This window comes from Harmonia axyridis, chromosome 5, assembly GCF_914767665.1.
Source record: "Harmonia axyridis chromosome 5, icHarAxyr1.1, whole genome shotgun sequence".
Classification (NCBI taxonomy): domain Eukaryota; kingdom Metazoa; phylum Arthropoda; class Insecta; order Coleoptera; family Coccinellidae; genus Harmonia; species Harmonia axyridis.
The window spans coordinates 22,494,123-22,518,784 of NC_059505.1; the positions used below are offsets into that span (position 1 = coordinate 22,494,123).

At 33.4% G+C, this 24,662-nt stretch overlaps 3 protein-coding genes across 4 annotated transcripts in view; 1 reads left to right on the forward strand and 2 right to left on the reverse strand.

The window, feature by feature from the left end:
* LOC123681108 (rho-related BTB domain-containing protein 1) overlaps positions 1-24,662 on the reverse strand; it is a 128,781-nt gene that overhangs the window by 103,309 nt on the left and 810 nt on the right. The gene's annotated exons all lie outside the window — the stretch shown is intronic.
* On the forward strand, positions 12,369-14,575 carry LOC123681109 (putative nuclease HARBI1). The gene is made up of 5 exons (XM_045619317.1): positions 12,369-12,876; positions 12,949-13,145; positions 13,201-13,333; positions 13,390-13,543; positions 13,858-14,575. The coding sequence occupies exons 1-5, from the start codon at positions 12,649-12,651 to the stop codon at positions 14,247-14,249; spliced, it is 1,104 nt and encodes a 367-aa protein (XP_045475273.1). The 5' UTR covers positions 12,369-12,648; the 3' UTR covers positions 14,250-14,575.
* LOC123681110 lies at positions 15,303-18,008 on the reverse strand. The gene is made up of 3 exons (XM_045619318.1): positions 17,278-18,008; positions 17,015-17,215; positions 15,303-16,953 (listed from the first exon to the last, which is right to left on the reverse strand). Exons 1-3 carry the CDS (start codon positions 17,458-17,460, stop codon positions 16,870-16,872), a joined length of 468 nt encoding a protein of 155 aa, XP_045475274.1. The 5' UTR covers positions 17,461-18,008; the 3' UTR covers positions 15,303-16,869.

Sequence of the window (24,662 nt, forward strand, 5' to 3'; positions counted from 1 at the left end):
TTTATGAAATTTCAGCAACTTGATAATATTAACAATCGATGGAGATATAATAATTTGTAAAACAGTGTCCGAACCTGCCCCCTTCTCCCCTACTGCAAAGAAAACATATTCTCATTTATAGTTTTTCATTCATAAAACGATTGGAAAGATACGCTCTCTTCAGAATATTTATATTCATCACTTCACAATACTCGCCAGTAAAATTTCATACTTAGGCAAATTTAATGCTATTTCGGAATATATGATAAAATTCGATGAGGATGCAGAAATGAATAAGATATAATTGGTTTTATAGAAGAAAAGTGATAAATTCCGTGAAATGTCAAATTGAAGAATAACCACCAACATTTCGACCATGTGTTATTGTTGCAAATCACTTGTATAATCTCCACTTGAAGTTAGGCCGTTTCAAAAGTGTACACTCTGTATATGAAATTGAAGGTTTATTTCAATAGAGATCCGGACTAGTTCGAAACTGGAGAACGCATATGCATCTAAATAATGATGATCAAACTAACATAAACGCAGTCAAGTCTCGTGATAGCCCGCAGTTCAAGCAGCGTTTTAAGCCAATAAGAATCCTGGTTTCGGAAAGCCAAACCAGTCTCTAGAATTTTGTGCGGACTAAGAGTTCAAAACATAAGAAAATAGAATTCATAATGACGTTGATACCTATTTGAGGTTTAAGTTCATTTTGAATTTTGAGACTTCAAAATTTCTACAATGAATATTTGTTGTGTTCAATGCTTATTAAATATTGGAGAATTTCATCTGTTGCAGGCATTTAATTTCTAAACTTCATCTGTTCTATATTTGTTATAGTTATCAATCAACAGGGAGTTTCTTTCATCCACTCAAAGTAGTCTAAAAAACCTAGATTTAGTAGAATCTACAAGAAATAGAGGAAATTATTGAAAAAAGAATAGAATAGTTACAATAGCAAGAGTTGCAATGAAACATGAAACTATTAAAAAATGTTTTACTATAAAAGATTTTCAAAAGGTTATCCACTATTTTATATATAACTGAAGGCTCATTTTCACAGTGATAGTGACTATTGCGTTAGTACTATCGTGATAGTGCGACAGCACTCTCGCACTATCACGATAGGAACTATAAAGTAGTTTACATGATGACAGTTGCTGCGATAGTCACTATCACTATCACACTATTGTGATAGCACTATCACCGTGAAAATGAGCCTTCATTTTCAAATTCGGGCATTACGTTTTGGAAAACTTCAACTTAAATTTCTCGGCCTGTTGTGATCGGTATTCTTACTTCCGATTCTTCTACATTTTTGTACTAACAAAAAAGATCAAGGGCATGGCATGTTTGAGAAAGCAATCGAATAACCTTCAAAACAAGTCACTCAATCCTCCTGTCCATTTATGAATTTAGAGGTTGCTCTCATCAAACTCACGGGGTTGAATGGGTTGATAGAAATTGATTGTGATTAATCGTATAAATATAAAATGTCCCCCACGATCCAAAATTTTTTCTAATTTCACATGATGAGAGATCCATCTAGCCACTCTAAAAAACCCCATCTTACGATCCAACTATTTGGACAACATTATATAACAAAATAATATATATGTATCTATAATATTATATAAATACTTGAATGGATGAAATACATGGCGCATGCTCGTAGGAAAAGATTATATTACATTTGGTAGTAATCACATAACTATAAAAATCATTGAAAATGCTGTGCATGTAAAGAAAATGAAAAATTAATCCTGTACTGAACACAACCAGTTCTTTTAACTCGGCAAGATTTGAAGCTGATAAAGAGTTTTAGTGACATGAAGAGGGGAACCCATAAAAAATATTAAACCGACTTTCTAACCATCACATTTTCGAGTTAGTCATCAATCTGAAAGGCTTTGAAAGAAATAAACGAATGCGGAAAATCAACCCACGCAATACTGCAGAGGTTAACCCATGTCGCATGTTTTCAACGAATCATTTATTTCGCAATAATATATAATGTGAAATCCGCATTATGTTGTCCCAAAATCAACACACAAATTCCACACGAAGAACTAACCATAGTGCTGAACATTATAGTAGAAAAATTAATTAACAACATACAGTGGCGTACCCAGACATAAGCCTTGAGGAGGGATAAAGTAAAAAAAAAGTTTTATTCGCTTCCGATGTCCTTTGAATTTACAGACACTGCTGGAGATTGATTTTCAATTCGAGTAGATATGAGCTTTTACTTCAGAATCTTTTAATTTCTACCTGATTGTTCAATTTTTTCATCAATTTTGTATTTATAGCTCGTAAGTAAATAATGATTATGTTGATGATAGTCAGATCAGATCAAGTCCTTTAATATAACCACTGGTTGATGAATTCGTTGATTGAATTTTTACACAATTAAATTATTCAGCGTTGTGACTTTTAGTAAGTAAGTAAGTAAGTAACTTTTAATGGATATCCCCTTTATGGGGATATATACCTCTTATTCCGCCCTTTGGGTACGCCACTGACAGTAGATGAGTAATCAATAAGAGTTCATTTCAAAGAACATGAATATTACATACCTATTCATATTATTTTATAATCAATAATTCAAACGATGGTTTTCAATTTGTTATTCCCTACAAGAACACTTGAGTTATCAATTGACAAAAAAATCATTTTGAAAAATATTCAAAAATTCATTATTCATTATTTAGGACTAAGAGTTTTGAGGCAACAATATTGAATTTAGTGCCATCAGGCGCTGTCATATTTCTAAAGATTTTTTCCACAATCGAAATCTGAAGTGAACGCAAACGAGAAATGTCACTTCGTCGATTATAATAATAAAATGGGGTAGCGGTAGGGAATCGAAATCCCTTGTGATTCACATATCAGGAGAGTTGAATCGACTCCTGCCCACCGCAGATTCTAGGAGCTCCCTGACCCGGGAAGCTGAAACCTGTCGAAGGGTCCCTGTCCAGCTCAAGAATCCTCCCACCGTAGCTCTGCGGATAGTAAAAAGCTATCAAAAGCCGTCTCCCCCATGACGCGGGGGAGCCCATGAATGATGGTAAATTTAAGGAATGGGAATATAGAGCCGCTCCCTGAGGTTCGCCAGGGCGTGTCTGGAGACGGCGCTGGACATGACAGTATGCGGGACTTCGGTGGCAGAGTGCTGAGGAATACAACAACAATATACAAATTAATACTGAGGAACAGAATAGCGGAGATTTGATACCAGTAACAGATGAGCGGAATATACAACTGCATCTGTCGAAAACCGAGAAGAAGGTGAAAGAGATCTATTAGAGCTATTATCTGCTACAATAAATAGATATTTGATAGAATTCGAGGGTACTGATCCTCTTAAACGACATATTCTTCCTAGACTGGAGACATGTGAAAGTTTTCCGATGTCTCCAGTCTAGGAAGAATATGTCGTTTCACATATTCTGCACATAATGAAAAATTTTCATTATGTGATTCATTTTTTCAAATGACCAGTACTTCGAGTCATTGAATCTTATTACCTACTATGCAGCCTCCACAATATCAGCAGTGCTCGGCGTGAAGCCAAAACATAGAAGTGAACAACTAGTCCAGAAAAAACAGCATGACAAACCACATTGGCAAAAAAGGTTAGAAGCAAAAGTATATAACCTCCGACAAGATATAGGAAGGTTTACACAATTTGCAAAAGGTTCTCAGTCGAGAAAACTACAAAAGATTAGATTAGATTCAATTAAGGAGGTTACGTTTCACTGCGACTTAATGGTCTATTGTGCCCCCCATCAGAGCTATTCTCTCCATAACGTGATCTACAGCTCGCCTTTCAATTCCAGAGTTCTGATGAACTCCAATATTTGGGATAGCTTCAAGGAGGCTAATTTCTCACTCACACCAGGTGATCCGGAGTTTCTTCCTCCTCCTTACAGAATCTGCACTCGTCATTTTCTGTTAGACCCATTCTCATGAGGTGTTTCCTATGGCGGCAATGCCCTGTGAGGAATCTAGTGAGGAGGTGTAGCATATTCTTACTAAGATCCAGATACTTCTTGGATCTTGTAGAGTCAAAGTTTCGAAGAAACTTTTTGGAGTGATCCAGACCAGGCAGACTCCGCCAGATACAAAAGATAGTGGATGTAATTATGGATCGCCAACAATAAAAGTACTCAAGAAAATTAAGGCACACTCCAAAAAAATTAAGTGTATACGACTGAGAAGATACAACGAGAGCTTTAACCGAAAACAAATGACAATATGATTTTTGAAAATTCCGAAAAGAAATTTTATAGGATGCTGAATGAATAATATTGTAGTTTATTGTAGCATAAATATTAATCGCAATGGCTTTAGAGCCTGTAGGAACTTCGACAACGAGTAAATAACATCTTTCTTTTGAGTGAAAATTTTCATTCATCAAATTGAATAAATTTTTCGAAATATGTGAATTGTTCGATTGTAGAAAAAATCTTGTGTGTAATTCGAGCGCCAATTCATTGTCTGTCTCAATCGACATTATATCATTTTGAGCTCTCAAGAGGGATTGTAACTTTTCGCGTCAGTCTTATCAGTCAACTTTGGTACCCAATCATTTCCCCTCTGGGGCTCCTGCGATGACCAATCATTGTACAGTGCATCCCATTTTGGGTGAGACAGCCAGGTTTCTCGCTTGTTATTTAAGATAGAGCCTTGCGGTTTTCACGTTCCTGTCCTACTTTTTCGTGAAACTCAAATTGGTCTAATCAGATTTTTCATAACTGTTTCCGTTCAAGAGATACAGGGTGATTTTGGAAATTGATACTTTTCGGACACCTCCTTTATCTCCGAAGTTAGTAGAAATAATGCTGAGGTAAAAACTACATCTGAATCAGAATTCTGCGTAGAATCCAGTGGCGTACTCAAATTTTTTTTTCGGGGTATGGTTTTGAAGATTCAACACAAACCTATATTTTTTTTAATGGAACACCCTGTATATTGATACTTCGTTCGATTCGTAATTTTTTTTCCTTCAAAATGATGTATGATACTATGTAGGTAGGACGTTCAGAAATATAAAAAAACACTAAAACATCAAATAATGATGGTTTTTTTGTTAATGGGTCATGAATTTCCCAAGTTTCAATAAGTGGATTATTACTTTTGATTTTTAAAAAGTAGTAGGTCATTGATGATACAAATATTCTTGTTGTTATTATGGCTACTATGCATTTGGCAGCATTGTTTTATCAAGCAAGATTGGGAAGAAAAAACCAATCTGATCTAGCTGTCATCGCAATGAATTATTATTATTATTATTGATTTTTTTTTTATATGAGAAATCCATTGCCCATTAACAAAAAAACCATCATTATTTGATGTTTTAGTGTGTTTTTATATTTCTGAACATCCTACCTACATAGTATCATACATCATTTTGAAGGAAAAAAAATTACGAATCCAATGAAGTGATAATATACAGGGTGTTCCATTAAAAAAAATATAGGTTTGTGTTGAATCTTCAAAACCATACCCCGAAAAAAAAATTTGAGTACGCCACTGGATTCTACGCAGAATTCTGATTCAGATGTAGTTTTTACCTCAGCATTATTTCTACTAACTTCGGAGATAAAGGAGGTGTCCGAAAAGTATCAATTTCCAAAATCACCCTGTATCTCTTGAACGGAAACAGTTATGCAAAATCTGATTAGACCAATTTGAGTTTCACGAAAAAGTAGGACAGGAACGTGAAAACCGCAAGGCTCTATCTTAAATAACAAGCGAGAAACCTGGCTGTCTCACTCAAAATGGGATGCACTGTACGGTGTACGAAAGTGTACATTCACCTTATCTTCTTTCTTTTTTCGAAGAAAATAAGCAGAAGGTCGATAATTTTTTTTAGAAAATCATAGTTTCACCTCTTTTGTAACGATTTTTGGTAGGTTTTTTCACGAATAATGCGAATAATAATATAATTCACGAAATATATCAGTGCAAAATTCGAAATGATTCTTCTGATAAGTTGAAAATTTATCCAAACAATGAAATTTCACTTATGAGAGAATGTTTATTGATCACCCTGTATGTACCTACACCTTTTTCTATTCGAAGATCCCCCTATTTATTCGCGAAATTGTTATATTGCTCTTTCGTATATTTGAACAGACCACGGGCGTAGCCAGGTTTCAGTTTGGGGGGGGGGTTTGAGACAAAGGCGTATACAGAAAGAATAATGGGAGAAATAAGAATTTTTTTCATAGAAATAAATGAGTGTTTGGATTGTGCCTATATGTAACGGGTGTTTTTTTTCGAGGTATATAACTTTAAGTTGGCATTACTGTTCAAGATGGCGACCGATTTAACAGCTGTCAAGTGATTTATTCTCAGTTTGGTTTGGCAATTCATCATGAATAGACTCACGCCTGAACAACGCTTGCAAATAGTGCAATTTTATTTCGAACATAATGGTTCTGTGCGGAATACGTATCGCGCACTGCGTCCGTTTTATTTTGTTTAGCGATGAAGGGCACTTCTGAGTTTTGTTGAATGGCTACGTCAACAAACAAAACTGCCGCATTTGGAGTGAAGCTAATCCTCAAGTGTATGTCAAAACACCGTTACATCCAGAAAAACTGACTGTTTGGTGCGCTTTATGGGCTGGTGGAATCATTGGTACTTACTTCTTCAAAAACGATGATTGCCAGAACGTTACAGTCGATGGTGATCGGTATAGAGCCATGATTACTAACTTTTTCATTCCTGAATTGAACAACCATGATGCCCAGGAGCTGTGGTTCCAACAAGATGGCGCAACATGTCACACAGCTCGTGCCACAATCGATTTATTGAAAGACACGTTTGGTGACCGCCTAATTTCACGTTTTGGACCTTTGAATTGGCCTCCAAGATCTTGTGATTTAACACCGCTAAACTACTTTCTGTGGGGCTATATAAAGTCATTGGTCTATGCGGATAAGCCAAAAACCCTTGACCATTTGAAAGACAACATTCGCCGTGTTATTGCCGATATACGGCCACAAATGTTGGAAAAAGTCATCGAAAATTGGACGTCCAGATTGGACTACATCCGAGCCAGCCATGACGGTCATATGCCAGAAATCATATTCAAAATGTAATGCCACAAGATTATCTTGCGGATAAATAAAATTCATGTCAATCGGATAATCCATCGTTGTTTTATTGCAATTTAAAGTTCTATAGCTCTAAAAAAACACCCTTTACATGGTATAGCAAGAATATCAAACTCATTCTGTATATGTATATGGTTCAAGAAAATAAAGCGTTTATCGCGTACAGGCTTTGAAGCCTCTGCGATTAATGTTTATGATAAAATAAACTACATTATTATTATTATTATTATTATTAATAAAAGTACTTGACATAACCATAATCATATTCATTATAAAATATATATTTAACCATAAAAAAAACAAAAAAGAACAAAAACATCTGATTTTATTTACATATTATAAAAAAAGTCTTCTGTGATTTTTTTAATTTGTCAACTTCATGAGAGCCAACCCATTCAGTCTATTCTCACTAGTTTTATTCCTCAAGTATGTTTTGAGAAAAAAAGCATTTTCAAAATCACTTTTTGAAATTTATTTTATTTCTTTACTCGATTCCTATGATTATATTTAGGAAATGAATACCTTCGTAGTATTTATACAACAAATTACCTACTCAAATTCAAATTTATGTGTAGAAAGTTTCAAAAAATGAAAATTTTCACCTTTTTGCATTTTTTTCATGAAATTTATCATGAGATTTTGGTGGTAAACCAAAACGAATTCTGTACCCCAGAAACACAGAAAATAAATCGAAGAAATTAAAACTTCCCCATCTACGGGATTTTAGCAGAGATAGATAAAATACGCCAATTTTGAACTATCGTTTGAGCCAGGTTTATCGGACAAAAAACATGATGGAATAATGGCCATGATGAAATTTTTTTTAAATGTTCCGTCACGAAATTTTGGTTCTGAACCTCAGATTCGGATGCTGCACCCAAAAAAAAATACTTACGATCGAATAAATCAACTACCCCATAACTTCCCCTTGAGGGGCACATGTGAGCACAAATTGACTGGATTACGTAGCGATAATTCAATTAAGATTTCAGATTACAAATGAATTAAATATATTTTCGGGATTTTGAAGAAAAAAATAAGTTTCAAAGTGAATTATCTGAAGTTACTACTTCAGATTCAGATAATTCAACATACTGAATTAGATCGAATAAAATTCGTTAAATTGTGGAGTCCACAATGCATGTTTAGAATTGATAGAAAATAGAAAATCTCATTTCTATTTATTTACGAATATATATTCTTGTTAACTTGATGTTTCTTTTTAATAAATTTTGACATCTTAAACATTTCGGGGGGGGTTTGAACCCCCAAACCCCCCCCCTGGCTACGCCCGTGGAACAGACTATAGCCAGATTCAACCTATTAATGCACTCCTGAGAGATTTTGAAAGTATCAAGTTCCTAGATTTTTAGTTCGAGAGTTATCCAGCTAGTCGGAAGGACAGAACCGAATTCAGCGAGTGAACCTTATCGTTTGAGAAAATTCTCAGATCAAAATTCGAAAATTACAGACATTGTGTGGAAATCTGTTCGAATAACGAAATTTGATTATCAAAAGTCTTTGCAAACAATAAATTCTTATTTAATTATTGAATGAATGTATCTCATCAGAAGTTTAGTAGCGGTAAGTATACTATATCATCAAACGTTCATATACAGTATGGTGCAAATGTATGGAATAAATTCATTTTCTCCCAAAAAAACAAATTGTGTGAAAAATGCTGAAACATGTGATAATAATAATAATAATAATATCATTTATTCAATTAAAGTATACATTTAGAATTAATTACATTCTTGGAATGGTGAATAAATGAGCATACTTACGAAGCAGAGCACGTCTGCTTGTGTGTAAGAATATATACATATATAACCTAGCATATAGTGTGATCAAAGATATAAAAATCCAAAAAGGATACACATGAACAAAAATTTCAAAAGTAAAATATATAAATATAAAAGCATTGAAATACATCGAGCATACAATTGTCACATGATAAAAACAAATATGCCGAAGCAGACAAAAGACGACAAAATACAAAATTACTGTTTAACCCATCTGTGACAACAAGTCACTTTCAGTTCTCGATCATCTCGTGCATTTCAGAACGGGAAGCATGTCGAACATAATGTTTAAGTTTATTCTTGAATTTTCTAAGGTTGAGCTCACATTTTAGTTCTTCTGGTAGACTGCTAAAAAGTTTGGGACCCAAATAATTATAGTTCCTTTGGCCGACCGACTTGTGCAAGACTGGTATTACAATACTTTCTTTATGGCGGGTCTTATAGTTGTGATCGTAGATGATTAATTCATTTTTGTACTTGTATTGAACTGTAGCAACACTTATGAAGAATAGTTGTCTTGGGTCAAATATTTCAGTCTCCGAGTATAGCAGGTTGCTAGGATAGTCGTATCTCCTCTGCAGAATACATCTCAAAAAACGTCTTTGAATTACCTCAAGGGAACGCAGATGCGTTTTAGAGACTCCTCCCCAACCAATTATGCCGTAATTCAAGTGAGTCTCTACCAAACTTTTGTACAAAATTATTTTTTGTTCATTATTTAATATACTGATCACTGTCTTGAACCTGTACAGAATGCATCGTAGCTTTTTTACAAGATGTAATACTTGTTGGTCCCATCTTAAGTGCTTGTCTAGAATAATGCCGAGGTATTTAACTTTTTTTACAGGCTTGATGACGGCATTTCCGGATATTTCTATGTCATAATCTGGCAGCGATATATCATAACTACTGAATGGTAAATAGGAGGTTTTCTCAAAATTTATTGATAGCAATCTATAGTCAAACCACTCCTTTATTTTGCTTAGGTCGTTCTCTAGCTTATTTTTTAGATGGAACCAGTCGTCGTCTTCGCAGAATATGACTGTATCATCGGCAAAACTAATAACTTTTGAGTGGGTATTTAATAAAAAGAGATTATTGAGGTAAATATTAAACAGTATTGGTCCTAGGATCGTTCCCTGAGGTACACCACATTCAATAGTTTTTTCATCACTCACACCGTCACCAATTTTCACTCTTTGCCGCCTATTTAGTAGATAGCTTTCGAAAAGATCTTGTGCTATACCTCTTATCCCCACATCCTCTAGAGTTTTCAATAATATAGCGTGGTCTACGGTATCAAAGGCCTTTCTCAGATCTATAAAAACACCAATCGACGGCCTGGACCCATCCAAGCATCGATATATATGTTGCGTCAAAATCCTTATCGGGTCCTGAGTCGACATGTTCTCTCTAAATCCATACTGCGATTCTGACATCAGATTGTACTTTTGCAGGAATTTATTCAACCTCCTTTGTATTATAACCTTCTCCAATATTTTGGCCAGACATGTTATCAAGGCGATAGGCCTATAATTTGAGACATCAGTCTTCATTCCACTTTTATGGATAGGTATCACCATAGCCATTTTAAATGCTGAGGAAAAATACCCCTTTTCCAGCGATTTATTAACTATGTAATTGAGTGGTTTCGATATATAGTTGGAAATAAGTTTGAGGGTCTCTGCTTTGATGTTATCGATGCCAGGGGCTTTTTTATTTTTAAGTTGTGATATTATTTCTATCAATTCACTTTCAGTTGCAGGATATAGGAAAATTGAGTGGTCACACAAACTTCTTCCATTTATATTTCTGATTATTCAATTTTTGGCATCAATGCAAGAGAGATGACGTCATTGGTATGGTCTTGATGACGTCATCGGCTGTTTTTTTAATAAGGAAGTATGTCATGTGACACCTCAATTTGAAGGTCCTTCAATTACCTATACTCAATGGTACAAATCATTGTAAGATCCATTTATACAGGGTGGATAGAAACATGATTATTTGTTGCAGTCTCGTAGTTTCTTATTGCAGTATATACTTTAATTTATAATTATTATTAAAATTTAAATTAATACTTGAACGCAGGATTTTCAACGACAATAAAATAAAAAATTAAAATTTGTTCACAAGCACAACATCTACACAAATTTTTTATTCATTTTTATTTGTAACATGCAGCGGTCCGAATAACAGTCAATATTCAATTTGTGAGTATATCAATTCAATTTGAAAATAAGATTGACAGAACAAGAACGAATCGATGTTTCAATTATGAATGGCTATGGGGATAAAACGAGAACCTAGAAAGAAGTTTGCAGTAGATACCTACCTAACGTCCGTCCAAAGTCTAACTAAGTATAATTCAAATAATCGTATAGTTTGTACTTCATTATTCTACAAATAAAATAAACAAAACATCTCAACATAAGTATCAAGTAGGATCCTGGAACTCTGTAAAGGACGAACGAGGGATAGGATTTATGACCGTTCGACCAATAACCCTCAGTTTCTGAAAAACTGATGAAATCTTTGTTCAACTAAAACAACATTCAATTTGACAGCGATGTCAAATCCATTTGGGTTTCTGAAATTTTTGTTCAGTGTTAAATCAAACTAATCTATTTTCGTTTGTATTTGACATGTGTTAACCCTGTGCGAAGCTATCGAAATGCGTTTCAGAAACCCAAAACCACGCTCGACATACAATTCACGTGTACCTAATATTTGGCCACTGTGTTAACTAGCAGAATGTTCAAATAAATGCAGTTAACCTTATTTTCAGCAACCCAAATGATGCTTGACCGTAGAATTGACAGCATGTTAAGTTGATTTTTACGTTGATTGGCCTTTAGGAAACCGGGAGTAAGAGTTGTGCAAATCATGATATTTATTTTGTTTATATTGCTCCGTCTTGTATTTCAATGGACTATAGGTACTCCGTAAATATGACCGTTCGGAATAGAAATTGAAATTTGCAGTTGGATGTAAAATGACAAATTTATAAGGCCTCTCGCAAAATTTCATGTTGATCGTACAGACATAAACATAGAAACTAAGGAGAATATCGAAAAAATATCAAGGTGGAACACAAAACCGACGGAGTCTAGATTTTAGATGTTGATATGAACAGTTTCATCTCTGTACAAAATTTCAGTGTGATATCATGATTAGAAATTAGAACTGAAGGAAAATTAATTGAAAATATTAAAAAAAAAATATCGATCGGTATTTTTCGTGCATCTATACGAAAAAACCTTTTCAAGCTTTATACGACATTTTGTGTGCTAACATTATCGGAACCAGAAAACTTTTGAGCAGAAATATCAAGAAAAAAATTAGAAAAGCACTGCCATGAAGTAAGGGCTTTTTGGTCACTTGTTCATTCATGCGCACACTGCGTCCATATCTCCATTTGCAATCGGAGCATGAATGAACGAGTTCCGGGTACCGATTCTTAAAGATCCCTAGGGAGCTGGGAGAAGGAGCCACGCCCACTTTGCTCAAATTTTTCTTCATTGCGCATGATTCCTATCCCCCCTCAAATTCAGCTCATCGAATTCATAAAATTGTGCGACAAAGCGACAATTCTTTTCTGCCAATACATTTCTGTGGCAGAAACGTCAAAAACGTAAACAAGTTGTAACTAAAGAGGTAGCCATTTTGCTAGCAACGTAGTACACACTCAAAAGTAGTATTTATTATTCAGTATTAAATAAAAAAACATTATAATGTTTTTTGCAATAAGATTGATGGCAGAATTAGCAGAGGACGAGGAAGAAGAAATTGAGAATATTCCTCGTTTGAGATACTTAACAATAAATCCATTGAACGCGTTGTCGGAAGCAGCTTTTAAAAAACATTTCCGTCTAAATAAGGCGTGTTTCTTATCACTTCTAGAAGAGATAACACCATTTGTACGGGTTAGGAGGAGGTGCAGATTAGAATTGAAAACAAAGGTGAGTACGAATTGAAGATGTTTTACCGAAAATCTGATTGCAGAATGTGTTATGTTTAAAATTTGTTTTTAGTTGTTGGTGACCCTTCTATTTTATGCCCAAGGAAGCTATCAGACAATTTTAGGCTCAAATTTTTTCTGTGGTATGAGTCAAAGTAGTGTTTGTAGAAGTATTGAAGAGATAACAAATGCTCTGAGTAATAGGGAAATCCGTTTTCGACGGATTCGCTTTCCTAGAAATATGCAAGAACTATCACAGAGAAGGGCCAGGTAATAAATATTAGCTTACATACTAGACAATTTCATTGCGTAATTGTATTTTTAGATTTTCTGAGGCAACACGTATTCCTGGAGGCATTGGAGTAATAGATTGTACCCATGTTGCCATTGTTTCACCTAAAGAAGATGAACATGTCTTCGTCAATAGGAAGAATGACCATTCTATGAATGTACAATTGGTAAATTATAAGATGAATATTTGTTGGATGATCTTATTGTTATTTTGTCTTTTCAGATTTGTGATGAAAATATGTGGATCATGAATGCTAATCCCAAATTTCCTGGCAGCAGTCATGATTCGTATATTTGGAGCCAATCTGATATTTCAGGCATTTTGGAACGAGCTCATCGTGAAAATGGAGGAAATTTTTTTCTACTCGGTGATTCAGGTATGAACTATTTCATAAAGACTAGAACATTTATTTTTTTTACTCTTGGCTTTTTTGTGTACATGTTGATGCCTTATACTTGATCTAAGCTAATACACCATCAATATGAATATTGAATAACATCAATGTGAACATCGATGGCATTGCAAAAAAAGACCGCATCGATATTCGATACCACAAAAGTTCCATTATATCTGAAAAATAGAAATAGACACTGAAAAGGCTTATTATAATCACAGTTTTACGTTGGTTTTCATGACTTCTATATTTAAATTATATTAATTTTCTATTGATTTCTTCTTTCCTTCTTGTAGGATACCCTCTAAGGCCTTGGTTACTTACGCCCTTAAGGAATCCTTTAAGTGAGCAGGAGGAGAGGTTCAATAATAAATTCAAAAGGGTAAGAAGCATCATAGAAAGGTGTAATGGCTTACTGAAAAACAGGTTTCGCTGCCTCTTAAAACATCGAGTGCTCCATTATGAACCAAAGAAGGCAGTATCAATAATAATGGCATGTTGTGTGCTACATAATATCTGTCTGGAAAATAATATCGAAGAACCAGAACAAGATGAAGAATTCTTAAATGCTGATCAAGGAATTATTAATGACAGAAATTACCGAGTAACAGGCAGGAACCCAACAGTCCAAGATGATCTAATCGCTGGCAGACAGTTAAGACAGTCGATTATTGAGAATAATTTCTAATAGCAATTTTAGGAAAATTACAAGGACTCTTCTTCTGAAGCAACAGATCCTGACATTAGAGGAGCAACAGACCCCGACATTAGAGAAGCAATAGAGTCCCACACTGTTCCACAGTATCAATGTGGTCCAAAAAAAAAAAAAAAATATTTATTTATTTCCTGTTTGTAATAAATGTTAGTGTTATAGTAGAAACGAAGTGCAACTTGTAAGCACAGAAAATCACTCCACAGCACTCTTGACCACGAATTAAAATGAATGCTCTGTATACTATCAAATATGTATGGGACTGAATGAACCTTCAAATAAATATATATTTTTCACAGCAATGAAGTATGTGTAATTTTTGATTATTTCTATTCTCAACTGAGTTTTATGTCTTATGAAATTTCAATCCACAATTATTTGATAATCTTTGATTTTAAAAAAAGAATAAATAAAAGAAATTTGTTTTGGACTTAAACTTCTTTGTCAAAAGCCTCCGACAAATATGAATGGCTATTATGCTGCATAAATTGCCTCTTGTTTATTCTGTATATATAGTTGTGGGATTAACAGGATTAATAAGTTTACAAGATATTTCATTATATGTGACAATTCAGGTCACTTATAATAAATTTCCTTTCTCTTGTAGTTATATCAAAAGTAAAATTATCCACATGTTATAGGGAAGTTATTCGAAAAGTGTACCAAATGAAAAAAATATATATTTAAAGTTTATAAAGCATCTTACTCTTCTGTAAATTTTTATTGGCTTTCATGAAGCACCATTATAAGATATATATTCATTGGAACCAATTGATAAACAATTACCCAAAGGTCAATATTGTTTTTAATAGAATTCAGGAAGGTGTTATAACATTATTCAATTGAAAACATTTTTATTTAGTCGTCTTCAATAGTTGATGGTGAGCAACGGACCTTAAATTTATTCAAGAAATGACCTACTGTAGAAATTTCTTTGCTAAAAGTATGCTACAAAATTTAATAATATAATAATGTAATTCTTACATTGAACTTAAATTTTGATGAATGACAATGTATATATTCAAATTTGTATATTAGGGTACTTGAAAAAAAAAAAAAAAATTTTCTACATAAACTCTTTATTTCGTTATTAATGTTCTGAACAATAATTCACTGTTTCAACTGTCTGTTACTTTGATCATCTTAGCAGTTGGGGTTGTCTCCTTCAAAAAGTTATTTCCTTCACCAATAATTCCGTGATCAGCATCAGCAAATTCTCACTTTTTTTTTCCTTGAATGTGATAAACATTAACTTTATGTTGCACCCAACATGACAATATTATTGATACTGCCTTCTTTGGTCAGTAATGCAGTATAGTATATCCAAAGTCACTTGGAGGAACCAGAATATTTAGATTTTTCAAGGGTTGTCCAACTTTCCAGAAATTATTTTGGGGAGAGTGAATTTATTGCCTAAGATTACTTTCAAATCAACCCCGGTATTTAGCGGATCGCGGTTTCCACTTCAAAGGGACATCTATGGCCAAGCGTTTTTATGGACTAGTTCAAGTGACTTTGGAAATACTATACTAGTTATTTTAAGATACAGTGTAACCTGTTTACCAGTAATCCATTACAACCTTATTCCAAGTGGGTCAATAACAAAGGCCTCTGTTCAAATGGCGCTGCCTTATAGGTTATCCTACAAAATCAACTTATTTATAACCACTACGGGAAATTGATTAGCACACCCGATATCCCCGAAATTTCCAACAAAATAATCGACATCAAACAAGAAATGTATTTAAAATGATATTATTCAAATATGGGGAAAATAGAAGACAACTTTCAAATAATATAAAAATAAACATATTGTAGTTATTTTTCCCTTTTTTTTTAATTTTTTTTTTTTTTGTTATAGCAGGGGGAATCTCATGAACGAACCACATTCGTACTGTGGAACAGTGTGGGACTCCAAGTTTAAATACGGGGAGTGTGGGCCTACCACATTCCCTTTGTTTAAACAGGGCCTACCCACTAAACCTAACCTGCTTCTTCATCCCTTCATCGATTAATTTCTTCCTTTTTTCGCCTTATGACACTTTCCAAAAAATACTTGGTGATTTCAAAATTAAAAATCAGGTCGGGTCAGAGATGTCTTGGATGAGATAAATGAGGAAGCCATGAATGTTGCAGTCTTTCAAGTCTTCTTTTTTGCCTTAATTCACTTCTTCTTTGCCTTGATTCACTTCTTCTATCTATGCGCATGTTCTCCAGATACTCTAACTCTTTCTGCTTGTATTCCAATTTTTTATGCTTGTACTCCAATTCTTTCTGCTTGTACTCAATTTCCATATTGACTTTCAAGGTTTTTGACCTCACCATTTCTTGAGTCAGTTTTGTCGTCATTTCTTGAAATGTATTAGTATTACTTGCCTTGGAGGTTCCACACAATCTGGAATTTCTTGGCACATTCATGGAATAACTATGATCTTGAGGAGTCTACCAGAATAAAATAATTAATAAAACAAGAATATTTATAAGAGAAATAAAAATGGGATAATCGTAAGACAGCCTTATAAAATAAAGTAAAGAGTTTCTCTTACTCAGAATTTGTGTTGCACTTATTACAGTCACATGGTAGATGTTAAAAAATCTAATACTTTACCTGTTCCTCTGCGACCACCTCTTCTGTCGACGTGGATATTTCTATAGTTCCTTCCGACAGGGAATGAACAACCTGAAACCCAAAATTAATATAAATTTCCCTGAGTTCAAGGTACCCCATTTGAAGAACTTACATTGATCTCTTCATTGAAGTCAAATACTTCCTCAACTGCATAGTCCACCCCTTTTTTCTGGACTTCGGGGATCAATCGAAGTACCTCGTTATCTACTTCAGTTAACTGCATAGATGTAGGTGGACCCCCTCCTGTCTGTCTCGAATGCTTCCTTATTGCGGCATCCTTCGCTTTCGCTCCCTTCTTCAAATCTTGCCAAGTCTGTTTGGAATAAAAAAAAAAAAGCATGGAGAATCAAATTGCAATCACAACTAGGTACTTACCTTTCTCCATTTCTTCCAATCTTTTTGGGTTCCGGTTGGAACCTTATTTAATTGGGCGCTGATTTCCTCCCAAAGACTTTGCGCCTTTTTAAACGTGAACACTTGTGTGAATTTTCCGGAACATAACTCTGGATGTTCACTCACGAATTCCACAAGCATTCTTTTTTGTACACGACACAACATTGTTGAAATATTATTGTTTATATCACACAACACTAACGAACATGTTCGAGAATTAATTCGAAAGGGTTAAAAGTTAGGTTTTGTTTAGGTTTATATACATGTCTACGATAATAAATCAATTCCATAGAAGATCAATTTTCTTTTTTTTTTTTTTTTTTATTTATTGGACTCAGCCCCCCGATATAGATGCAAAATTACCATAATTTCTTCAATTGTTGTTGATATTTAGATGTATTTTTCATTTGTAACATAAATTTTGATTCAACCGTCATATTCTAATAAATGAAAAACCATTTTATGATAGGCAACTTTTGATACAACCTACAACGTTGTCGGTTCTTAGACGAACAAAATTGACTTCAAATCCGTTGCCTTGGACCCAGCGGTTTTCATTTCGATACAAACTTGGCAACGCTGTGACATAAACGACATTCTCTGTGACAAATGTCAAAGATGCACACGTGGAGTGTCTCTTCAAAATTCGATTATTGGTGTTATTATAATTTATAATTAGCTCATTTTACTGCTTATGTTAAATACAGTAAGTTTATATATATCACTCATGGTTTATTATGGAAAATCGAAATAAATGTATTGAATTGAAAAATAGATCCAATGTAATATGTACATTTGGCAATGGTGGAATTATTATATGACAGTAAAAGTGACCTCGAATTACAATCACAATATAATTTAAAGCTTTAGTTATTGTTATCCATTTGTTTTTTTCATATTTATAGGTGCTAGATTTATTTTAGATTGAGATAGACATAAAAAATAGAAATTATTTATTTTTCTGTTATTGTCACAGAAAAATAGTTCAAAGTTCGCCCTTCAATTTGGCAACGTCGATCCCCCTTCTTCCTACTTTAATTAGGGCGGAGCCTAAAATTTGGCTCCTTCTCCCTAGCTTCCTAGGGATCTTTAAGAATCGGTACCCCGAAAGCTTCTAACTTCATTTTAGTAGGTAGGTATTGATATGGATCTCTCAATTGGAATTTTGAAATTTTGGAATTTTTTTCTTAACTAGATCCAAACAAAAATATGAATTTTTTCTAACTCTTTTCCCAGGTGGCTTCAGAGAAAACAATGAAAATTTATTAATTTTTTTTTTATTAAAACAAACAAAACCTATCCACCCTATCTAATTTTACCTAACTTTTGAAATTTTATATAAACAATGGAAAAAAAACACTTATCTATTGATTTTCTTTTCTATTCAAACCAATACTTCTTTCATCTTTCTTTCTAATTCCAAATTCCATACTCTTGTTTAAGATGTCTAAAAACATGGTGTGTGCACTCGTCAATTTTTGAATGGAATGACATTCGATCAAATTGAAAATATTAGTTTTATTTCGTGGCGGCGCCGCAATGTCATACCTTTCTCGATCTTTTTTTCCTTTGATTTTGACAGGATGCATCAATTAAAACCCGATCCTAGCCAATCAGAAGCTTAAACTAATATTCTCAAAATTGGCAAAACAAAAGCTAATCAGTCCGTAGGTACACCAGGTTTTTAGACATCTTACTCTTGTTCCATATTCTTTCGAAATAAAACTCCTTTTCTATACTACTTCGATGTTATAACTCCAAACTCTTTCCAATTCCAATTTCAAATTCCCCTTTCATATCCAATTACAAAACTCTTTCAATATCTGTATGATTTCTTCTTCAACTCGTGAATAACTTATTTCAAACTTCAAATTCTATCGATTTCAAAATATATTCTCAAAATTATTCCTTCCAATTTCTCCAAATTTCTGCTTGACGTTTCTCCTCAATTATTTCTACCGCTATCGTGGATTTTCATTTCATCTCTCTATTCTCCAATCGATATTCTTATTTTCTATGTACTGTCTATCTATGCCACTGTCTATGATATTGTCATTCAACTACCCTCTCTTTTTCTTACTTAACTTTAATAAAAAACATAAAAAAAACTATTTCTCAATCTGAATATTATGTATTAAAATAAAGGATATCCTTAAAACCAACTGAGATTTCGAATTATATCCAATTTTACTTGAATTTTAATGACTATAAATTTTTTATTGATAAAACCATATCCAATCCCCCAAAATTTGTTGATATTTGAATAAAATTTATAATTTTCTGCAAATAGAAACTAATTTTACCTTCCTTTCATTCATTCGGAAACTTTTTTGTCTTTGATTTTGTTCTGCCCCCTTCCTTTCCTCTTGCTACCATGCTAGCTAACTCTTTCATATTGATGAATTTTCGAATACATTATCTTGCTTTCCATTCTCAAATTTATATCTTGGTTTTCTTTATCATTTTTTCGTTCTTCTCCCTCCCTTTCCTCTTGCTACCATATGTTTCATTCTATAACACTTATTTCACTTATTTTTGTTTTTCCGTAATATTTGCTCATAAATAGATCATTTCTTCTTCCTTCATCTCTAGTTCCAAAAATTTTCAATAATAAACAATCTCTTTGTATAATCACTTATGAATTTTTTCAAAATCATCAAATATCAAATAAAATAATTCTTATCCAATGTTCGTCAGATTTATATTCCCCCAAAAATAATTTAAAAACATCAATTTAAATTCTTCAATGTTACTCATTTGTTATAAAACCTTGGATTAGTACTGGATATTAAATAATATTTTAGTACTTCTTTTTTATCTGGCCGATTCTTGATATCTCTAATTTTGACTTCCACATCATTCAGAAACACTTTGGAATGGATATGCTTTGGATTTCGATTAAATTTTGTTGACTTATCCATATTTACGTTTATCTTGCTGCTGTATTCACTTTCATTTTGTTTTGATATTTCTTGAAATGCATTTCTGTCTTCTCCCTGTTTTTCTTTCAGATATTGATATTGATATTGAATTTGATTCTCTAAATTTTCATTATCAATGTCCATTAATTCATTCACTATTATTCCAACACAATTCTCGACTCCTTCATTTAATTTGCCAACATTCCCATTGCGATTCATTACAAACTCTTCTTTCTATTTTGACCTCCCATTTTCCCTCAAATCTTTTGAATTCTTCTTTTATGTCATGTCTTTGTTCATCTATAGTCTCTTTAATATTTTTCATTTGTTCTTCTATATTCTTATTTTGTTCTTCTGTTTTTTCAGAAAATTCTTCAAACTTCGCCATAAATCGTAGAAACATCTCGTTTGTACTAATTGCTGTTGTTTTATTCATTTCCATTTCTTCAATTCTTCTTTATTCATTCAATTATCAACAAATAGCAATAATTCTTTTGTTTTTTTAATTGCAATTTTATGTATTATTCCCGGAATAAGCCTTTTAATTACTTAAAAATAATTTGGAATTATAATATTTATATGGAATGTGAATTTCAATCGAAATGGAAAGCAAATTAATGATTTAGTGACTATCCAGCCCCACGTTGGGCGTTAACTTGAATAACAAACATAAAAAAAAACTATTTCTTAATCTGAATATTATGTATTAAAATAAAGGATATCTTTGAAACCAACTGAGATTTCAAATTATTTCCAATTTTACTTTAATTTTAATGACTATAAATTTTTGATTAATAAAAACCATATCGGTACTTTCCTATTTAATATACATATTTCCACATTTCAGTTGTTGAAAATTTTTAACTAAATGTATATTATTTATAAACTTAAGGTTTCACGTGAACTGGAAAATTCACTCACATCATCAGTTTCAATGTTTTCTATCCCGACTCTCCAAGGCTTCTATGAGACCCGTCAGAAGTACAAGTTGGTCAGCTGGTACAAGTTGGAAGATCGGGTTTTGTTTTGTTTGAGCTTAGTAGAGATTGAAATTTCACATAATGAATAATAATAATAAATCTTCATTCAGAAAATACAAAATCACAAAAATAGTAAGAATGAAATGAGGAACGTGCAGCTTAGATTCATCCCGTATGCTACACGCCACTCTATTCCTACTGAATACATTCGTTGACATAGTTCACGATGAAAACACAAAAAACCAAATATTTAGACAGTTAGAACAGACGACGAATGAGAATGAAAAGGAGCATCAGTATTCAAATCAATGAAGAGAAAAAAAGAGAGAACTGTCAGTCCAATGAGTATTTTTCCAGTAAACGCGAGACTCCATTCAACCCAGAATTTTTTGGTACTTATCAGAATTGTCCCTTATATACGCTGCTATTTCAGACTTGAACTTTCTTCTATTCAAATTTATTCTTTTCAGTGATTGAGGCAAAATGTTGAGGAACTTAGGACCGAAGTAATAAACATTCCTCTGGAGATGAGTCCTGCAGAGACGAGGAACCTCTACCGCTCCCCTGATCAAATTTTTAGTGAAATATGGGTGGCTCACATAAGTACTGTTCGCCTTCATTTGGTATACTATACACTCGAAGATATATCTGTCTTATATTCAGTTTGTTAGTAATCACAAAAAGTTTTTCAGTGCTAAAGGTTTTTTCAACATTTATGAGTATTTTTAGAATATACTTTTGTATTATTTGAAGATCTTCCAAAGCAGACCACCCCACATAACAATACAATATCTCAACACGGAGACGACCAGAGCTTCATAAACGCGGAACATACAAACTCTAGTTGCGAATTCGAAGGTTGTAAAATACATGCAGTATTCTCAAAGGCGATCTCTGAGGAACAAAGTTATGATAATATATTTTTTTTATTCTGAAGCCATTTTTCTTGAACTGAAAAAATTTTGGTATCTACAATCATTCGAGTCGAGACTGAATAACCCCCAACAATCTAATCGGAAGAACAGAATTACATTCTTGTTCGTGGACACTTCCTGTAGAACCTGATAAACTTGGTGAAGCTGAAGATTTTCAATATTCGAAGTTATAATTTCGAGATTGGAAATTAGGCCCATATGATTCTTCATCACATGTATAGTTTGGAATAAAACCTCCCACAGGTATCAAATAGGACCCATACTGTTCACTTTCGAATTCTGCGTTACTAAAAAGAAATCCATTGAATTTATATGATCGTGAGGTTTTCTTCAAATTTCTCGAAGCTCGAAATTTATACCATTATTTTTTCAAACATTGTCAAAACCTAGGACGAAGTTTTGTTTGTCACATTTTCCTTGTGAAAATTCACCTTCGAATCTTATGTACAAAATTTGAAACAAATGATATTAGAAATGTGTGTCAGACAAATACGTTAAAGCATATGTTCAGAGAATTTCTTTGAAAAGCATATCAAGTTGTCTCGTTTAGCCCCGGTGCACACATCCGACATTTGCAGTTGCGACACCGTTGCGGTGTCGTACGCTAGTGTGCATGCTCCCATTTGATTCTTTGTACCACAGCCCGCATGATGGCAGTTACGACGTCGCAACGGCACGGCGGGTAGTGTGCATGCCCCCATTTGATTCTTTGTACCACAGGCCGCAAGTACGACACAGCAACGGTGTCGTAACTGCAAAAGTCGTAGGTGTGCACCGGGGCTTAGTACAAGGAGATTAGTTGGCTGCAAGGTGATTAGCTATTTATTGTTGCAAAAATTTGTTTTCAATGTAAAACATATTTTAGTAGAACTAAGTTGTAAAAGGTTTACACATTGGGAAGGTTTTTATTTTTGCTGTATACATGATTTTGTTTTCGATTAGTTGAAGAGTTGGTAGTTAGGTATCCTCTAACTGCTTTTTCTATGTATTTTATACAAAATTAAAGCAATTCATTATATTTATTATATTGAATCATCTAATAATATATTTTTAGAGATTGTATTGCAACAGGATCAAGGGCGTATAAATGGGGGGTACTTACCTCCCCCTCAACATTTTCAAAATATTAAATCGCAGACTTCTCGCAAAAATCAACAAGGCAGTAAAAAACGGACCCTTTTACGGTTTATCAGTTTATTATCGACTTCAAGATGAGTACTTTCATTGCACTACGAGCACGCTTATGTCTGAGGTTTATTACTTTTCCTTTATCTATCCTCTTTGTCGGCCCCTTATTTGCCATCTGTGATTTTTGCATTCGTTATTGGTATATACTTACCCGTTGTTTTCGGTTTTTTGTATCATTCTTGTCACAAAATTTCAATACTGTAGTTGTCAAAGAACTGAATCGGATAGTTCGCATAGAAAAATTGTCTGGGATGCATTGTACAATTTCTTGTGTTTCATTCGAATTGCAATTTATTTATGGAGACATCATGAATTGAATATATCTCATACGGTGTTCCTAACTTGGAGGTACAAATGAAAATGACAGATTTCTCGTATCATTTTAAGAAAAAAAGTCCTATAACATGAGTCCCTTAACACCTTGTTCAAGTTTTTTCTCATGGGATTGGCCATAGATACCCCAATTTAAAGTTTTCATCATGTGATATACTAATTTTGAATGCAAATCTACAGGGTGATATTTTAGCTGGAAGGGTGCCTGCTTCATTCCTCCAGAATTATTTGTTGGTGACCCCTGTTGGTTTAGAAAAATGTAAAAAAAAACTCTGCTACACTTTTTGGTTTGTTATAGTTTTGTCGTATCTGCTATCGATTTCGAGATAAAAATTTCAAACAGCTCTCTAGTAATACTGAGGAAAATGAATTAATTATAAGTTTTGGTACTTATTTACCCACTCTGTAGCGAAGAGTAATAAAGATTTGATGAACTGATATTCGTTATCAACCTTTCTCTCACATACAGAAATGAGTAAACGTTGTCGTCAAAGAATTTTTTTTTATCAACACACCACCCCCTCAATAAAAAAAAGATCTACGACCTTGAACAAGATTAATGGATTTTTGTGTGTCAATGCTTTCAACTATAATAATTCGTAGAAAAATACCAGATTTGAGGAAAAAACTGAAGAATCTTGTACGTACCACAAAAATAAATTACTGATATTTGATTATTTTATTATTATTAGGAGTAAGTGCATTATTTCTGGCAGGGTCCTACTTTGAAGAAGCTACAATTGATTTGGATGAATTATACATATTTTATGATTCATTAACAAGCAATTATATTTTTTGGACATATAATTATAAGTAGTACCAATTATATGAAATTTCGAAAGTAAGAAACCATTTTCTAAGATTTTGGATTTTTTATTTTCGGGTTTTATTCTCGGTTATTTTATTCAAATAAAATATATTGATATTTTATGTTCTTCAAATGGAAACTTATTCGAGGATACTCGGCTTATATCTCTATAAGATATATCTAAGGTTTCATTCAAAGGATA